At 34.2% G+C, this 18,579-nt stretch overlaps 1 protein-coding gene across 1 annotated transcript; it reads left to right on the top strand.

Annotated features, from left to right (window-relative positions):
- The first annotated feature begins 6,501 nt into the window (after window positions 1-6,501).
- Window positions 6,502-16,517, top strand: LOC104606517 (EH domain-containing protein 1). The gene is made up of 16 exons (XM_010271763.3): window positions 6,502-6,805; window positions 6,903-6,982; window positions 7,720-7,788; window positions 7,865-7,922; window positions 8,226-8,281; window positions 8,374-8,413; window positions 8,502-8,563; window positions 9,896-10,009; window positions 10,172-10,274; window positions 10,403-10,452; window positions 12,843-12,971; window positions 13,055-13,306; window positions 13,389-13,468; window positions 14,387-14,513; window positions 15,598-15,741; window positions 15,879-16,517. The coding sequence occupies exons 1-16, from the start codon at window positions 6,721-6,723 to the stop codon at window positions 16,062-16,064; spliced, it is 1,635 nt and encodes a 544-aa protein (XP_010270065.1). The 5' UTR covers window positions 6,502-6,720; the 3' UTR covers window positions 16,065-16,517.
- The last annotated feature ends 2,062 nt before the right edge of the window (window positions 16,518-18,579 follow it).

Here is an 18,579-nt window from a genome sequence, read left to right as displayed (position 1 = left end):
TTAGCACACTTGAATTTTAAATCCATCAAGAACATGATATATAGATTAACAAACTTGGTATAATTGCTTATAATAATGAATCAAATGAAAAATGTGAGATATGTGTAAAATCTAAAATGGTCAAGAAACATTTCCCTAGTGTTGAGAGAAATTCTCAACTTCTAGAATTAATTCATTCTGATATTTGTGAACTCAATGGTATAATAACTAGATGACGTAAGAGATAATTCATAACCTTTATAGATGACTTTTCTAAATACACCTATATCTACCTTATGAGAACTAAGGATGAAGCCTTTGACATGTTTTAAACTATATAAGACTGAAGTTGAAAATCAATTAGAAAAGAAAATTAAAATCCTTAGAAGTGATAGGGGTGCTGAATACTTTAAAAATGAGTTTAATTCTTTCTGTGAAGAATTTTGAATAATACATTAGAGTTCTACTTCCTATACCCCTCAACAGAATGGTCTGGCCGAAAGGAAAAATATAGCACTTACAGAAATGATAAATTGTATGTTGATGAGAGCTAATGCACCCTTAAACCTGTGGGGGGAAGCACTCATAACAGTCTGCCATTTACATAACAGAATTGTTTCAAGAACTAATGACAAATGTCCATATGAATTATGGACAAGAAGAAAGTCTAACTTAGCATATTTAAAAGTGTGAGAGTGTTTAGCATATTATAGAGTTCTAAATCATAAAAGAACCAAGTTAAGACTTAGAGCAAAGAGAAGTATGTTTGTTGGATATGCAGAACATAGCAAGGCCTATAGGCTTGTAAATTTAGAGTCCAACATAATAATTGAAACTAGAGATGTTGAACTTTTTGAAAATAAACTATGTTCTGAATCTACAAAAAATGATAAAAAACCTAAAAGAGAAACTCAGATATCAATACTTATCGGTAATAATGAGGCTGAAAGAAGAAATAATACAACTGTAACATCTATAGTAGAACCTAGAAGAAGTCAAAGACAAAGAATAGAGAAACACATAGGTTCTAATTTTATCTCTACTCAGTCAATTGTATTTTTGGTTGAAGCTAATAGAGAAAAGATTTTAAATAAGATACCCATTGTCCTGAACATTGAAAATGATCCAAAGTCTTACAGTGTCTTCAAACGCACCTCAAAACAAGATGGCCATTGTTGCTTCCGCCTGGATTGATACATTTTGAAAGTTTGGGGACCAAAGTGGCATTAGGCCCAAAGTACAAGATACTAATCGAGAATTTTCCCTTTAAAAAAATCAGATACATTTATAAATATATTACAAAAGTAGTGGCAACGACAAAAGTTTCTTTTTAAGGACAAAATTACCTTTTCTTAAATTTTATACACCAACCTAGATTTCAATGGCACTATTCACCATCTCCTTCATTGGAATGCCGCAACAAGGGCCATAGAGCAAGCTTCCTCTCTCTCTCTGTCTTTCATTACAACAATATATAGAGTTCACAAGAAGTTTATGAAGAGTCTTTATAAAACTTTCTCCTCAAATACCCATCTTACCCAATGATCAATCCTAGACATTGTTAAACCCACCCAAGCCAAGTGAAACAAAACCCATCTCTCTCTCTCTCTCTCTCTATCTCTTTCTCTCTCCTCCATGGACTACCATTTGAAGCAATGGAGAAATCTGCATGAGTTAGAAGATCCCCCTTCTACGAAGATACCAAGGCTCCTCCTTGAACCGCAGCAACAACCATCTAGGTATGCTCCTCCATTGTTTGTACCTGAACCTAGTAGGATTAGCAACCTTTTAGTATTCCCGGATTCAACAGCTCCTCCTCCACCTATTTTCCATCTTTCCATTTTTTCAACTAACTCAGGGCCAGGTCCAAACCCCACTGAAAACAAAACAAAACATAAATGAGCCACGTCTTCTACCCTCAAATTGAAACGGATTATGACTGTTGATTCTCCCAATTCTTGCTACGCAGTTTTGGTGGTTGGTTCCCCCAATTCAAGTGGTGAAAAAAGTTGGAGAACCCCGAACCAGGATTTTATTCAGTGTTGGAAATATATTAAAGAAACATATTTTTGGAGCAAAGATTTGGAACAATTGCAACAAAGTGCAATGTTTATAATATTTGAACTTGTGATAGCACTGCAATATCATTGTCAATGCCTTCTCGACGAGTCTTTGTTTTGTAAATCCCCAATGATCAGAAATGCCCTTTCGAGTGTGACAACACTAATTGTTAAATGGCATTTGAAAAAGATACAAATGCCCTTTGAGTATCATTTAATTTTCTTTATCGACCATCCAAATGTTGACAAAAAATTAAGAGTTCTAAATCTTTGTCTCTTTTATTCAAGAAAGTTGGGGTCCAAAATGTCCAATGAGACGTAACCCCAACTTTCTTGAATATAAGAAGTATAGATTTGGGATTGTTAAGTTTTTGTCAACATTTGAATGGTTGATAAAGAAAATTAGATGACACTCAAAGGGCATTTGTGGTTTTTTCAAATACCACTTAATGGTAGGTATTGGATCGACAGTTTTGAAATTTCAGGTATTGAGTTGTCACATTTTAAAGTTCGGGGACCAAAGTGGCACTAGGCCCAAAGTACAAGTTATTAATCGAGAATTTTTCTTTTTAATTTTGTCTTTGCTTTGGAAAGTTTTCCAAGTCCGACTTCTATTAGGGTAGTCTCTACTCGCACCATTCGCGCAACAGAAGGATGTGCCATGTGTCATTCGCCTCGTGCGGTTGCTTAAAGCGTGTGGCTTAAGTAAACACCATTGCCCATCAATGCTGTTAGACTCTATTTGAACTCCATACGAAAAACCTATAATATTTCGTTCCACTTCTAGCCCCTCTTTCGCCAAACTGATTCCTCTCTCTCTCTCCCTCCCTCCCTCTCCCTCTTTAATCGACGATGACCAACAACCATTACCGGTTGCAGGAAGAACAAACTACGGGGAGACCCAAGGCTGTAGGCTATCTTTGAAGCGATCCAAGTCGTGCCTTACTTCCCCAAACCAGGTCTTTAGCTGGCTTTTGTTGTATTTCCTTGTTCTATTATTATTCGTGGAGTTTTAATTGAACAACACTATTTTGAGTGTTTTTTTTTTCTCTCTCTCTCTGTTTGATCTTTTTTAGTGTAGCTTTGTGTTTTAGGAATCATGTTTCAAGATATAATGACATTGTTACTCGATCACAAGGCATTCAAGGATATTGTAGACATATTTGTTGATCGTTAATTTGTTATAGAGACATGGACATCTCCATTGTCGCCAGTACTGGTCTCTAGCTCTTCCTCTCTTGCATCATCACATACACACACTTCTCACTTGGGTCCCCCTCCCCCATTGCTGAGAGTTGTGGGTTCTGTGTAAATTTTGATTTTTCTTGTTCTATTTCAAAGTCTTATTTTGGATTGGTTCAAAATGGGTACATTAGATTTGGTGGGTCTACTACTTTTTCCCTAAGGCTGTGTTTGGTTTGAAGGAAAAAGTAGGGAAAGGAAGGGAAAGGTGGAAAAACCTTATAAACCTCGTATAGGTTTCCTCACCTTTTCTTACCTTTTCCTTCAAACCAAACATAGTCTAAGAGAAAAACGTATTAAACTAGGAGCTTACGAGAACTGGGGTTGCATATTTGTTTCTTTGTCCTGTTTCACCTTTTTCCTCCTCTCAACAGTTGCTAAATTAAGTCTACTTTTGCCATGTATAAATCATCTGAATATATTTTTCTTCTCACTTTGTTTCTATCTGTTTTTTTGTCTTCTTTAATTTTCCTCCTTTTGTCTGAAAGTTCGATCAAATGGAAACATCTGCAACCTTGTCCAGTTGATGTTTTGTATGGCCTTAATTGTTTCTGAATCGATTGTTCAGATATTTACTGTTGAGCTCGCATCAATTGCGACCATTATCGTAGTAAATCCAATGAAACACGAACACGCTTAGTAGCGACCCAAATCCAAACCAGATCACTCGAAATGATGTTGTCCATGGAGTCCGGCTTCTAGCAGGGTTGGCTCTTTCCTCCAGTCGCCGATGATGGTTGGTGGTTGCTACCGATTGGAGAGGGAGGGAGAGAGAGAATCGGTTTGGCAAGAGAGGAGCGGGAAGTGGAGAATGGAACGAAATATTATAGATTTTCGTATGGAGTTTGAATTTGATGCCTTGATGGGCAACGGCCTTTACTCTAAATACACGCTTTAAGCAGCCACACGAGTCGAAGGACGCGTGGCACGTCCTCATGCTACGCGAATGGTGCGAGTATAGAACCTACCTTGATACTTGATAGAAGCTGGACTCATTAGATCTACCTTGAGCTATATTGATTTTCTTTTTTTTTTTCTGCAATCCATTTGAATAGTTGTTTATCAAACACAAAGAAAGAGTAAGAAAAGGGGTTTTGATCAGGAAACGTAAAGGTGGGCACCGTCATGTCGATCTTTCTTTTTGATTTTTTATTAAGGGCAAATTTGCCATAAAATTTTTAAATTTTGTCCCGTTCATTGATTTGGTCATATTTTTCTAAGCTTAATTGAATTTGCAAATTTATCAAAGTTTGTCATTTATTTTGCAAAAAGTCCTTTAAGTTTTAACTTAAACTATTTTCAAAAAAGTTTTAATTTAAACATTAATATTTTAATACATTGATGAAAAAAATTAAATGGTAGAAAGGAATTTAAAAGGTAGAAAGATATAGAGATAGAAATAGATAGAGAATGAGAGAGATAAGGGGTGGGAAATAGGCATTAGATTACAATTATTGGGCCTGTGAAAGTGAGATAGATTAGGAGATGTTTTGGAACGAAGTTGTAGGTGGAGATAGTTTAAATTGCATTTGTTTACAGTGGAAATTTCATCGATGTAAAACTCAATTGATAGGTTTAAAATTTTAATGGATTGTTGGAGCTTTTTTGATGTGAGAATTGATGTAAATATACATCGATAAAATCAATGGAAAAGTTAATTGATATGAAGGTTTTGGATGTAAACCTTACATTGAAAACAAACACTTAAAAAATACGGACCAGTTATGAAGTTTTACACCGGTTTGTATTTACACTAAAAAACAAATACACGCAAATGCGAACCGACAATGGAGTTTTATGTCGATTCACATTTATACCGAAAACAATCGTAGCCTTAGAAAAAAATTTAGGAAAGGAAATTATTTAATTAAGGACGTGTGTGTAAGAGAGAGAGAGATTTTAAGAAGATTTATAGGAAAAGAAAAGTCTTTAATTAGTTGTTTAAAAAATGGCATGAAATAAAAAAATCAAAAATTAAAAAAGAAGGAGAAAAAATATAAACTTCCTTTAGAAAAAGATAGACTTCCATTGTGTACAAAAAACTTCAAAAACACTGCCCAAGTTTTTGAGTACAAATACATATAAATAATATACAATACAATATTTTGCGCTCTAAATATTTATATTTGTACTCTTTCCAAATGAAGCCTGAGGTTGTATTGGAATCAATGTAGCGATGACGTTTTACATTAACTACACACCGTCTAAACACATACAAAACTGAATCAAAATATAGTTTTATATTGATAATAATTACACCTTCTTTTCAAACGCAAAGAAAACCGAAACCAATTTTGATTCTTGATTTAGATCGCATCGAAACCAAATTTGCGTACACGTCCCAATTTGCGGCTGGATTCCATGCTTAAGTGTGAACAGAGTTTTTGCTTGCCCCTAGGGATTACTGTCGCAACCAAGCAACGAATGAAATCGTGTATATTTACGTTAACGAGGGTGAATTCCAATAGGAATGTGGGCACTGGGCATGTAGCATACTAGCATACTAGCATTGGATGAAACTTGAAAGCCTGAAAGGAAACCAGCAAGTCTCGACTCTCGTGGTTAAAAACGTAATAAAATTCCGTTTCTGCCCTCAATACAAACACAACTTTGAAAATTTAATTTTTGAATTTTGAACGACGAGGACATGCATAGGTGGGATCCACGCCATTGACAGCTCATCTCACTCCATCTATCATCTGTCGTCTGATAAAAATTCTGACCTGTACTGATCAGTCATTCTACCAATTAAAAATTCATCAACAGTAGACAAAAAAGAAAAAAAAGTGCGAAAGCAGAATGTAACCGTTTTTCGCTAAAATAGAACACCACACTTTCAATCAAAGGCAAATCAAAAGGAAATGATCCCATCATGCTATCTTGTACACACCACCTTTATAGTACATATTCCAGTTGGATCTGTAACCGTCTATCTATTCCTCTCAGACAACAAATCTCCACTGGAAACTCTGTAGAGCTGCGACCTAATCGTTTTCAAGTTCAAACCATTTATCCCATACAATATCTAAAGCATCAGACGGCTGTCGATGATTCACTCCCTACTTCTGGTGAGTATGTTGTGCAACTTATAATTTATTCAACGTGGTGATAAGGGTAACTCAGTAATTTAAGTGGACTGTGGGAGTCATCTCAGGTCTCTCAACCCGAGAAGAAAAAAAATATTATATATATATATACTCCGTTCAAATGCGAGAAAACTGTTAGAAAACCTGATTTCGTTTCTCTAGAGTCTAGAGAGAGAGATTTGAATTTAATCGGAAAGATCTGAAAAATAAAATACCAAAGACTCTAGTCTCTCTCCTCTAGTCCTCTTCCCTCGCTGGCTCGCTCTCACTAAAAATTAGGATAATATAGAATACCAAAGAAAAAAAAGGAAAACCGTCGAAATTTCAAATCTGACAGAAAACCGCTTAGGTTGATGGAGATCGTTACAGGTCCGATCGGTCCGTGTTCAAAGGAGCATCAAAAGATCTACCAGGAGTGGTTTAACTACGCCGACTCAGGCTTGTCCTACACTTCTTCCTGGTTTTTCTTTGGCTTCCATGTAACAAACTCGTCTCTGTTTATTTACCAAATTCGTCTATTGTTTGTACTCTTCAGATGGCGATGGCCGCATTACGGGAAACGATGCAACCAAGTTCTTCGCCATGTCCAATTTATCTCGACCAGAACTCAAGCAGGTTTCTTCACTTTTAACTTTTCCCTTTCTTCCTTTTTTACTTACTTGGGGGTTTTCTTCGCATTCATCGTATGGCGGTTCATTTTTGTCATATGTATCCTCTCTTTGTTCTGTGGATTCGACACTTAAATATCTCTGTACTGTGTGATTCCATGGTTTCATGGAGTGGTAGTTTACATGATCATGGATTTTCTGGTTTTTATTGAATTGATAAATCAGTAGCGACTTGAGTAAATCTTAAATAAGAAATCACTGCATTGATGCAGGAATTGTATCCACAGTTCAATAACATTGTTATATTAACTCTGTTTTCTGCAGCTTTCATCAATTATTTTATGTATTTATGAATGGATTACACGGGCATTTGAGCTGCGGATTTGATGACCTCTATGCCATCTGAATCCATTTTCTCCTCCTATACGAATGGGAGACTATGTGGCAAGATGGTCTTTTTTTCTTCTCCTTTTCTTGAAACGATAATTTCTTAGACAATCAGGGTTCAGGTTTCTAGTCTACGCCTTATCTTTTCTCGTCTGATGTATCAATATACTAATTCTTTCTGGTTTGTGTAATATTGCTAAATTTCGTTTGCATGCATTATGGGATCTGGGTGACTAGCATATTGGTAGTTGGTTGCTGGCTAATTCAATGACAAGTCTAGGGTGTCATTTCTATTGTGTTAGCCGTTTTCCATTTATAACTAGTTCGTATTAAGTTGACAACCTTTTGGTTTTAAAGGTGTGGGCCATTGCGGATTCCAAACGACAGGGATTTCTTGGGTTCACAGAATTCATTGCTGCAATGCAGGTTATACTTCAATATCTTCTTCTATCTTGTTAATTTGATAAGAAGTTGGTTTTCACTGACCTTTCATGATCAACAGCTAGTTGCTCTGGCACAAGCGGGACATGAAATAACGCCGGACCTTCTTAGCAGTGGAAGTAAGCATGTAACTACATTTTTAGCTTTCCTACTTCTGTCATATGGGGTCGGCTACATGAATCCTGTTTCACCATTCTGTTCTGTTCAGTGCCATATCATTGTTAAATTATGAGCACTTAAATTAGCAACTAGTATAAGGATATGATTAATTATTGATTTGCATGTCTATCTAATTTTTTTACTCATATTTAGCCATCCTATCCAGTTATTTGACTAGCCGACCTCATATAGTTGGGATAAGACATGGATGATAATGATCCAGTTATTTGACTCTGATTTTATGCATACTTCTTCCATTGTAGTTAATTCGGAGAATTTAAATCCTCCTGTAATGGAAGGTTTGGATGTTTTAATAGCTGTAAGTATTTCATTTGTTTTGTTTTTTTGTCATAGTATGGCAATCTAAGTGTTGCTCGAGTCTTTTCACTTTTTTGTTTACTGGCTTCTCAGAAAAGAAAGCGCTCACCCCAAAAACCTGAGCTTGATAATGGTAAAAAACTTTTATCTCTTATATTAACACCTACTTGTTTCATTGGTTCCTTTAAAAATTCCTAACTGTTATCAATGGTTCTATGCAGTAACTATCCAGCCCCAATCATCACCATCAGCTCATTGGTTTTCTTCAAAATCTTCAAAGAAGGTGACAGCTTCATTATGTCTTTCTTTCGGCATGGCTAGGAATTGTTCTATCTGTTAGTATACGGGTTTCAATATATCCAAGACTTTGATATTTTTCCCTTTCTGTCATTAGCTTTCTTCTAAGTACAGTTTCTTCCACTTATATCTGTGTGTGTGTGTGTGTGTGTGTTCTGTTGTAGATTCCTTAGTAGAATTCTCTATTTGACAATTGACAATAGTCTCACTTTGTTTTTCCTGCCTGGCCTTTTTACATTGTATTTGCCAATGAGTTCTACTCATATAATCAGTTTTCCACATATGTTCTTGATTTGTTTTGTCCCATCAGAAACAAGGAGCTGTTGTACCTGCAGTAAAATTTTAGGATTTTTCTTAAATGATGCTTGCTTGAAGCCATTATTGCTTGCATTGAAAACCTAAAAAAATGATTATCTGTAAACAAAAATGGTCAATACAGATAGGTAGTTGAAGTATGGTCATGCATGAGATAATTTGGTGGTTCTATTTTTATGTTTATTCTCAACCACATCATGACTAATGAGGCTTGTCATATCTTTCTTCCTTATTCTGAAGACTTCTGGAATCACAGTAAAAACAGGCCTGGGGAGTAGGCTTGTCATATATTTCAGGCCTGGACCAGCTTCATATTTCAGGGCTTGCACCTATGATGCCAAGAAGATACACTAGGACATAATCACCTCTTAATTTGTGCATTTGTATCAAACATTTCAGTGCTTGCACCTATGCATGAGATAATTTGGTGGTTCTATTTTTATGTTTATTCTCAACCAGATAATGGCTAATGACACTTGCCATATTTTTCTTCCTTATTCTGAAGACTTATGGAGTCACCGTAAAAACAGGTCTGGGCAGTATGCTTGCCGTATATTTCAGGCCCGGGCCAGGCTCATATTTCAGGGTTTGCACCTATAATGCCAAGAAGATACACTAGGGCATAATCACCTCTTAATTTGTGCATTTGTGTCAAACATTTTTTTTTGCACAGTCTATCTAAGTTGGGAATTTGACTGGATAATGGTTAATTGACCTTATCCATTTCCATGCAAACTTTTTTCTTTATTTTCCTGTCAGTTATATGTTCAGTGGCAATAGGCTATTGATATTCTTATGCATTGGTGGTTTATTTTTATTTTTCTAATTGAATTCCTTAGGAATTTTCTTGCATTCCCTTTCTATTTATGTTTTATGATGATGAGTCATTTTCCTCTCTATTCATAATTTCATATCTTGTAGTTTGATTGTTTTAGTTAGAGATATCCATGTCTAGGGTTTGTAGTTGGATCTTTATTTACTTCTTGTTTCCTTGCATGTCTAGATACCTTTAAGCTCAGTTACCTCAATAATTGATGGCTTGAAGAAACTATACATTGAAAAGCTAAAGCCTTTGGAGGTCACATATCGCTTTAATGATTTTGTATCTCCCTTACTGGTGAGTGGACTCTGTATGTTGTTTTTTTATTACTTTATTCTTGAAACACATCCAAATTTGTATCCTTCCGATCTTTTGCTCTGAATATCATGAATTTCTGTTGAGAACGGTTAGATTTTGGATCACCTATATCATTGTGATTTTGATCTGTTCAACTTGCAGATAAGTAGTGATTTTGATGCAAGACCTATGGTGATGCTTTTGGGTCAGTATTCTACTGGAAAAACAACATTCATAAAACATTTGCTCAGAAGCAGTTATCCAGGTAATTCAAAACCATTTTCTTTATATATTAGCTTATTTTTTCCTTGCCTGATTCTTTCATTTCCTATTGCATGCAATTGGATAAACAGATCATGCGATCTTCCTCATGGTTTCCTGCATCTTTTCCAGGTGCTCACATTGGACCAGAGCCCACAACTGACAGATTTGTTGTTGTTATGGTATCTCAACCCTGTTTCTTTGTTATGAACCTTCTCAGTTTAAATGAATAAGCTCTCGATATCCATTGTTTATGATCATTTGCATACGCTTTCTATTGATGTCTGTTGTTCGTTTCCATTCTTTGTAATAAAAATTTTGATGATTTTCTTTTGAAATTTATCCGGATTTTTTTTTTTGTTTCTATATACCATTTGAAGAAAAAATTATGAATTTTTACTTGAAGACAGTACAGGTAAATTCTACCAGGTTGTTTAAGATAATGAACAAAAACTTATGCATAATTATAAGAAAGAAGTAAATCATCAACCCCTTTGTAACCTCGTTGATGACTAATGTGTGTGTCTACAAGAGGTCAAAGGTTCAAGAGTTGGTGGGAGAGGGAAAGCAAGAAAGAAATAAATTTTTTTCTTCCCAGAATAACTTGCACAAAAATGAGTTACTATGTAGCAATAAGCTTGCTGAGAATAGAGAGGAACAATGCAAAGAACAAAAGTGAAATATTTAACTTCATCATCTACCTTATCTCATGTAAGTGTGTTGGCACTATAAAAATTGTTCTTCCTTTGCATTCTTGTTTTTTTTTTTTTCTATCATGTGAAAGATTCCATAAATAGACAAAGTCATTCTACATTTTATCTCTGATTTTGGTTAATTGGTTGTTTTTGTATTTTAGGACCAACCTCCCTGCATGTGGGTACTTTATTACTTGATTATTTTTCTCTGAAGGGTCACATATATATTAATTATTAAATGGTTCTTCAAAAAGGAAGAAAAATTCTTCAAATTGTAGATCTCGGGTTTTTGTTGAGTTTTTCTTTCACTGTTATTTTACTTGCTAGCTGAATAGGGATTTTTTATGGCAATTGTAGGCCAGTATCACCATTTCCCTGATCTGGTTAGATGGTTAAACATCCCTTGTTACAAAAAAGCAAACTTGTTTTCATTTTTGAAAAAATAATAAATATAAAGATTTGGATTATTTTCCAGTCTATTTTGGACACTTGTATGTTCTATTTGATTTGCACTTGAATATTGCTTGTTGCAAACCTAGTTGTCAATTCATGAAAAATTAATAAATATTAGGAATTCATTTGTTTTCTAGTCTATTGTGGAAATTGTAATGATTTATGGAGAGAGAGAGAGAGAAGAAAAAGAGAGGTACGATTGAGGGAAAAAAGATGGTACTGGCTGCCGCCAGTCTTCTATTTATATTAACTTAATAAAGGAATAGAAATTACAAGTATGCCCCTGGCGGCACACCCTAGAACCAAAAATAATAAGAAAAAGACAAGTAACTAACTGACAGTATCCTAAGAAGTCAGCCTACTAACAGCAGCTATAAAGTAACAATTAAATAAGCCTTACAACAGAAATGTGTAGTTTTTAATTAACAAAGACAAATTATTCTCAAATTTTTAATACATGGTGCACGCATTTTTTTCTATAAATGGTAATTTGTATTGTTAATAGAGGATTAGAGGGTGAAATTTCCTCAAGCTAGAAACATGTACATGGGGACAAAATGGATATCATTCATGACCAAGGAAACTCATAAAAAACCCCTCTTCTTGTGGCAAAAGAAAAGTCAAAAATAGTCTGCTGCATATTAAAATTCTCCAGCTTGATACCATCAAATTCCTTGAGATGCCCACCCATTCAACAATAGTTCTTTTGACTTTCCCAATAACAGCCCCATTTGTGGTGTGTTTCCCATAAAAAATTCTTCTATTTTGTTGTGTCCTTATTGGCTAACAAATAGCAAAGGACAGCAGGTTCCATAGAATTCTTCGTTGCTTGCTGAAACCATTTAAAGGCCAAGAAGAATGCAAGCAAAGGAAATTTTGGGGATAACCTGTTGCTGTCTGAATAGCTAAAGAAAGTATGTTCAAACGCCGTGAATAAGTATGTGTTTGGTATAGCTTCCGTTTATTCACTAAACGTTTGTACTTGATTTGTTTGCAAAACTGAGAAAAGCAATAATGAAACCGTTAATTGACAATTAGGTGCCACTAGGCACCACATCATCGAAACAGTGAATAAACGCCTACCTGTTGGGGGAAGCGCTAAAATAAAGCTTCCCCCAACGGTATGCACACACATAAATCAAGGCCAGCTTTTGCAAGTCTATGTGTACGGATCAGCGTGATGGGTGTAATGCTGAAGTGGCGCCTATGTAGCAGCATTTATTGAAAAAACGCCCACGGTTCCAAACACCGCCTAAAACAACAGATTGGTACTCGTACGTTCTAATCTTTGGTTTTCCCTAATTTTCAAATGTATTCTTAATTTCTTATTTCCAGCGTTGCTGATGTCCCGAAATTATCTCTTAGGCATTTTGGACAAATTGTTCATAAGTTATTTTCTAACTTATTGGAATTTTATTATACAGTCGGGGCCTGATGAAAGGAGTATTCCAGGGAACACTATTGCTGTTCAGGCAGATATGCCATTTAGTGGTTTGACGAGTTTTGGAACTGCATTCTTGTCAAAATTTCAGTGTTCCCAGATGCCACATCCAGTGAGTTGTCATTGTAGACTTGTCATAATGCACTTTTGGTTTATTCTTGTATTATTGTAACTTGACTATTTATGTATGCAAAGCTTCTAGAGCATATAACGTTTGTGGACACACCTGGAGTTTTATCTGGAGAAAAGCAAAGAACACAGCGGAGCTATGATTTTACAGGTGTCACCTCATGGTTTGCAGCAAAATGTGACCTCATTCTTCTTCTGTTTGATCCTCACAAGCTTGATATAAGTGATGAATTCAAGCGTGTAATTGGATCCTTGCGTGGTCACGATGACAAAATACGTGTGGTTCTTAACAAGGCTGACCAAGTTGATACACAACAAGTGAGAAAAGTTGGCAGTTTTATTTATTATCTGTGCAATTGGTCTTCACATTTTTAACATGCTTATTGGTGGTCCATTGTAGTTGATGAGAGTTTATGGGGCACTGATGTGGTCACTTGGAAAAGTTCTAAATACTCCTGAGGTTATGCGTGTTTATATTGGGTATGGTCTCTATCTTTCATGCTGTTAATTCGCTACAAACTAATGGAGTTGTTTTGTACATGGTTTGTTTAGTTTTCATGTTATTTTTTTTTAAAACAAGTAAAGGAGCAGAACTTGTTCACTAACTGATAATTTGGTTCTAGAACTGTAAATATAGGTAGTCTCTTTTAAAAAATACTCTTGTTTCTGAAAACTAGACATGGTCTGTCTTGTCTCACAAGTTGCTGATATGTCATCAATAATGGTACAAAACTGGGGAGTAGCCAAATGCTACCTTGTTTCTACGAGTCTTTCTTTTAAGATGATAATCTTTCTTTGGAAAGATGTTTGGGCCCTTGTTTTCTCTTTTAGGCAATAGTGTTTTTCTTCATTTCATTTCCTCTCTCTCTCTCTCTCCCCCTCTTTCTATTTTCAGATTCCCCAAGGGCCTTGTTGCGTGCCTTTTTTCTTATTAGGATATGGTGGCCTTATGTCCATTCCTAATTCCAAACTTGTCCACTAACAGGATAAAGGCATAATACATTCCTAGAACTAGGAATTTGTTACCATTTAGAAATTTTGTGTTCTTTAAGAAATATGGATGTAATTTAGTTTTTGCATGAGCTGAAATACATGTAAAATTTGGGAGGAATCTGCGTAGACTTGATCTGATGCATGTCTGTACTCTGGATTTTATGCAAATCTAGTTTCTACAAGTCAATCATTTGCTCGTGGTAGATAATGCTAGAGTTCTTAATCAGATGTAAATATGTTTGGTTGGTCTCAATTGCTAGGCTATGATTTGCTTATTCTAAACCCACTTCAATTTGGTTGTGATATTGGAATTTATGATTTGTTCAAATATTGTGCATTTTGGTTCACCAAAACCTGAATTCTATCGATTTCATTATAGTTAATATGTTTCCTGATTTTTGACAGTTCATTCAATGACAAACCAGTGAATGAAGCAGCTGTTGGTCCAATTGGAAAGGAGCTTTTTGAGAAAGAACAAGATGATCTTCTTTCTGATTTGAAAGATATTCCAAAGAAGGCTTGTGATCGCAGAGTATATTCACTACTCTTTTGCTTTTCTGTCATAGTTTCATTTTCACAATGGAAGGCTGTGTTTGGCTTTGTGGAAAATAAGGCCTTTTCTGCTTTTTCCGGTAAAAAGGGAGAAAAGTCCAAATGATGCCATTTGTTGAAGTAAAGCTATTATCCAGATGGGTCAGTAAAAGCTGTTTTGACTGGGTAAATTAAAAGGAGATCTCAACTCCTTTTTCTTGTCCCATCAAAGCTTCTTTTGAAACTTTAATGAAATTAAAAGTTTGAAACTTTAATGAAATTCAAAATTTTGTCACATATCTGGGTATATGGTATTGGCTCTGCCCCGACACATGAAATTTTAAGTTTTTTGAAATTTTAATATTTTCAGGGGGTAGGCCTTGCATGAAAAAAAACCAAAAAAATAAAAATGGAGTGCATTATCCAAGTTCAAAATAGGGGTGATCATGGGCTGGGCCAGGCCTGATTCTGGGCCTTTGTCTTTTATGTATAAAATACTACATATACACAATATTTTATACTATATATATTAATATATAATATGCTTGCAAAATTTATTTTATATAAATATGAATTTCAAGTGTCAAAATATAATATTTATATATAAAATATACAATATAGCATAAAACAACAGATGAACATATGTACAAATTATGTATAAAATATATATGCAGGCCTGGGCCCGGGCCTGGCTGGAAATGATCACCCCTAGTTCAAACCCCTTAGACACAACAAATTCAAACTTTTCATGGTCAACAACAAAGATGACAAGTAGTTTTTTACCTTTTTTTGAACCGGTTTTCCCTCTTGGTCAACAGGTTGACCTGTGATGTTAAAGAATTTCAAAAAAACAAAACAATACAAAACCAATCAGCTCGTAACCCGTATTAAGAACCTGGTCACCTGTCCAACCAGCAGGACACTTGTTTTCCATCTGAGCCTACCTTATCCATAAGATGCAAAATCTCCTCATCCATATGGAGATAAACCATGATAAGCTATGCCAAACACAGCCTCAACTTATTATCTGTTTTTCTCTTGGTACCTCCCATCTATAGTGTGGTTAAAGAATGCCATTCTCACAGATAAATGAATTTGTAAAACGTGCGAGAGCTGCAAAGATTCATGCCTATGTAATAAGCCATCTTAAGAAGGAGATGCCTGCAATGATGGGAAAAGCCAAGGCTCAACAGAGACTTATTGATAACCTAGAAGACGAATTTGCAAAGGTCTCTCTCTCTCTCTCTGATATGCATTCACACATAAGCATATACATATGCTTGCATTCTTGTTGCAATTGTGCTTGATGCATTTAATGCTTATTGCAATTGAATGGTCATTCATTTCTACCCTCTTGTTGAAACAGGTCCAAAGGGAGTTCCATCTCCCAGCTGGCGATTTCCCAAATGTTGATCACTTCAGAGAGATCTTGAGTGGTTATAGCATTGATAAGTTCGAGAGGTTGAAACCTAAAATGATACAAGCCGTTGATGATATGCTAGGTTATGATATCCCAGAACTCCTCAAGAACTTCAGAAACCCCTATGACTGAACTTATTGGTTAAAATGAGGCAACTGGTAACGTCATAAATGAGGGGAGGGGGAGCATGCTGTTGCGTCATGTCCAGATGAAATGTCTCATTTTTCTTGTTGTCTGTTTGTTCTATTAGTATTTTGAGACATTTCCATACATAAACGTCACTATATGCACTCTGGCAAAGCTCAAGGATCTCTACCTCGAGGCTTGAGGACACCCAACCTTTCTGTGAATGGCTCCGCCTCTCGGGAGTGGCAGTTAAAATACAGTAATTACTCTTAAATTTATTGATTCTCCAATAATGTAAGTTGGAAAAAACAGTAAGTAATTACTCGTAAATTTTGTATTTGCAGGAAGGATTCAAATATCTAGATCTATCAGAGATGGTTTTGATATCTGTATTTTATTTCTGTTTATTGCATGGGCGCAAGGGAATGATATTACCATTTCTCTTCTGGTGTTTCTAAATGAGTGACCATACAACATATCAAAAGTTCTGGATTTTATCTTTCTTAAATTTGGGTCTAAGGTGGGTACAACCAAGGATCAAACTATCGGTATTGGATATCATATCGGATAAATCAGATATGGATATGTTTTGGAAATACATTGATACCAACGAAAGATATAGTACAATATTTAAGACTTGCAAGAAAAAATTGCAATGAATAAAAATTGTTTGGTGACATGCAATTAACAAAAAGTAATGTATTCTCTTGAAAATTGGAGGAACATCTTAGCGTTGTTAATCTAAGGTCATCGGTTCCAACTAATCAAGTAAAAAGGTCAACGGTTCTGATTTCTCAAACGAAGTTTGGTTATGCTCTCATTTTCCATGGCCTTAGCGTTTAAGCCTCATTTGGCGTTTCCAGAAATTTTGCATTTGGAAATGAGTTGGGTGACTTGGCTCTTCCTTTTCAGTATGTTTCTTTGCAATCTACGAGATCAGAACTTAAGAGTCACAGCATGTCCTGGGGAACATTTCCTTATTTGTGTTTATTCATGGGGAGATGTTTTCAATACACGGTGGGATGTGGTTGTGAGGTCAGTGTAAAACATGTTCTGTGAGAGCAAATCCGAATTCTGCTCTATTTGATTTGTGGGATGGAAAGGGAATATATTGATCATTTTGCAATATTTCTCCCTTTTCATGTTTGGCTTATGGGATATCATGAAAAAAAAGGTGGGATTATATATTATAATTCTTTGGATGGGGAGTCACACCATTTTGGTGGAAAACAAGTGGAAATGTAGGGAGAGATTTAACTAAAAAACACCTTTCTTGTAGTATTTCTAAGAGTTAATAATACTAGATCTATGACTCATAAATAAATTATTAATTATTAAAATAATTTAATTAAAACAATTAACAAGCAACTTAAAATAAATAATTAATGAAAATATTAATCAATAAAAATTTAATAATTAATCATTTTCAGAATAAATATTATAATTATTAATTAAATAATAAGTATTAACAACATAAAATATTAATAACACAATATAAACTAATAAAACTAAAATATTAATTAATGATATAAATAATTAAGCAATTCATAACAAATTAATAATTAACAACAAAATACTAAATCATACAAATATTATTAATTTAATAAGAATTAACAGTAAAATATTTAATAACTAATTAATTTACTGATTAAATAATTAATAATTTAATTAAAAGAAATAATTTATCAATGAAAAGTAATTTAATAATTTATGAATAATTAACATTAAATATTAAAATTATTAATTAAGTCATGGGTATTAATAAATATAATTTTAATAATAACTTATAAAAACTAATAAAAGGTAAAACATTAATTAATTAACTAATTATGGAGTTTAAACAATTAATATCTAATTAATAATAAAATACTAAAAAGTAAAAAAGTATTATTAACTAATTAATAATTAACAAAAATAGTTATCTGTTAATTTACCAAGTAATTAATGAATAAATAAGGATTTTATTATTAATGTAATTAATGATTCAATAAAAATAATTAAATAATTAAAATAATTATTAATAATAAAATTATTAATTAATTCATATTAAATATGAGTGAAATAAAATAAAAATTGTTAATTATTAATTCTTAAATAATAATTAATTACATAATTGTCATTATTAATTAAATAAATATAAATTATTTGATTAAAATTTTAATAACTAATAATAGTAAAATATAAAATAATAAAAATATGAATTAATTAATTAATAATAGTTACTGGGGTTGATTTTCCTACTATTTTCCCTTTTGCAACCAAACAATGAAACATTAAAAATTTCCACCCATTTTCCCTTTCCCATTCCACCAAAATCTTCCCACAAACCAAACACAACATTAAATAATTTAAATGGGAAAATCTATAATGCTGGAAAGACAAGATACCTAAAAGGTTTTGACCAATCACAACCTCATGAGTTTTGGTGAAAATCCACTCATTGGTTCTTGATTGTAAGTTTTTTCATAGTAGCATTGTCCTTTTGGCATCATAGTCGAACCCATTTAAATAATTGAGTTAG

The sequence above is a fragment of the Nelumbo nucifera genome, chromosome 1, assembly GCF_055504915.1.
Source record: "Nelumbo nucifera cultivar China Antique chromosome 1, China Antique-T2T, whole genome shotgun sequence".
Lineage (NCBI taxonomy): Eukaryota > Viridiplantae > Streptophyta > Magnoliopsida > Proteales > Nelumbonaceae > Nelumbo > Nelumbo nucifera.
This window is presented reverse-complemented; position numbering and strand designations above follow the sequence as displayed.

Excerpts from the sequence above, each read along its gene's own strand:
- LOC104606517 (XM_010271763.3), top strand. The coding sequence starts at position 6,721 with ATGGAGATCGTTACAGGTCCGATCGGTCCGTGTTCAAAGGAGCATCAA. Across the intron at positions 6,806-6,902 it reads GTTTAACTACGCCGACTCAG|ATGGCGATGGCCGCATTACG; the intron begins GCTTGTCCTACA and ends TGTACTCTTCAG. Across the intron at positions 7,789-7,864 it reads AATTCATTGCTGCAATGCAG|CTAGTTGCTCTGGCACAAGC; the intron begins GTTATACTTCAA and ends CATGATCAACAG.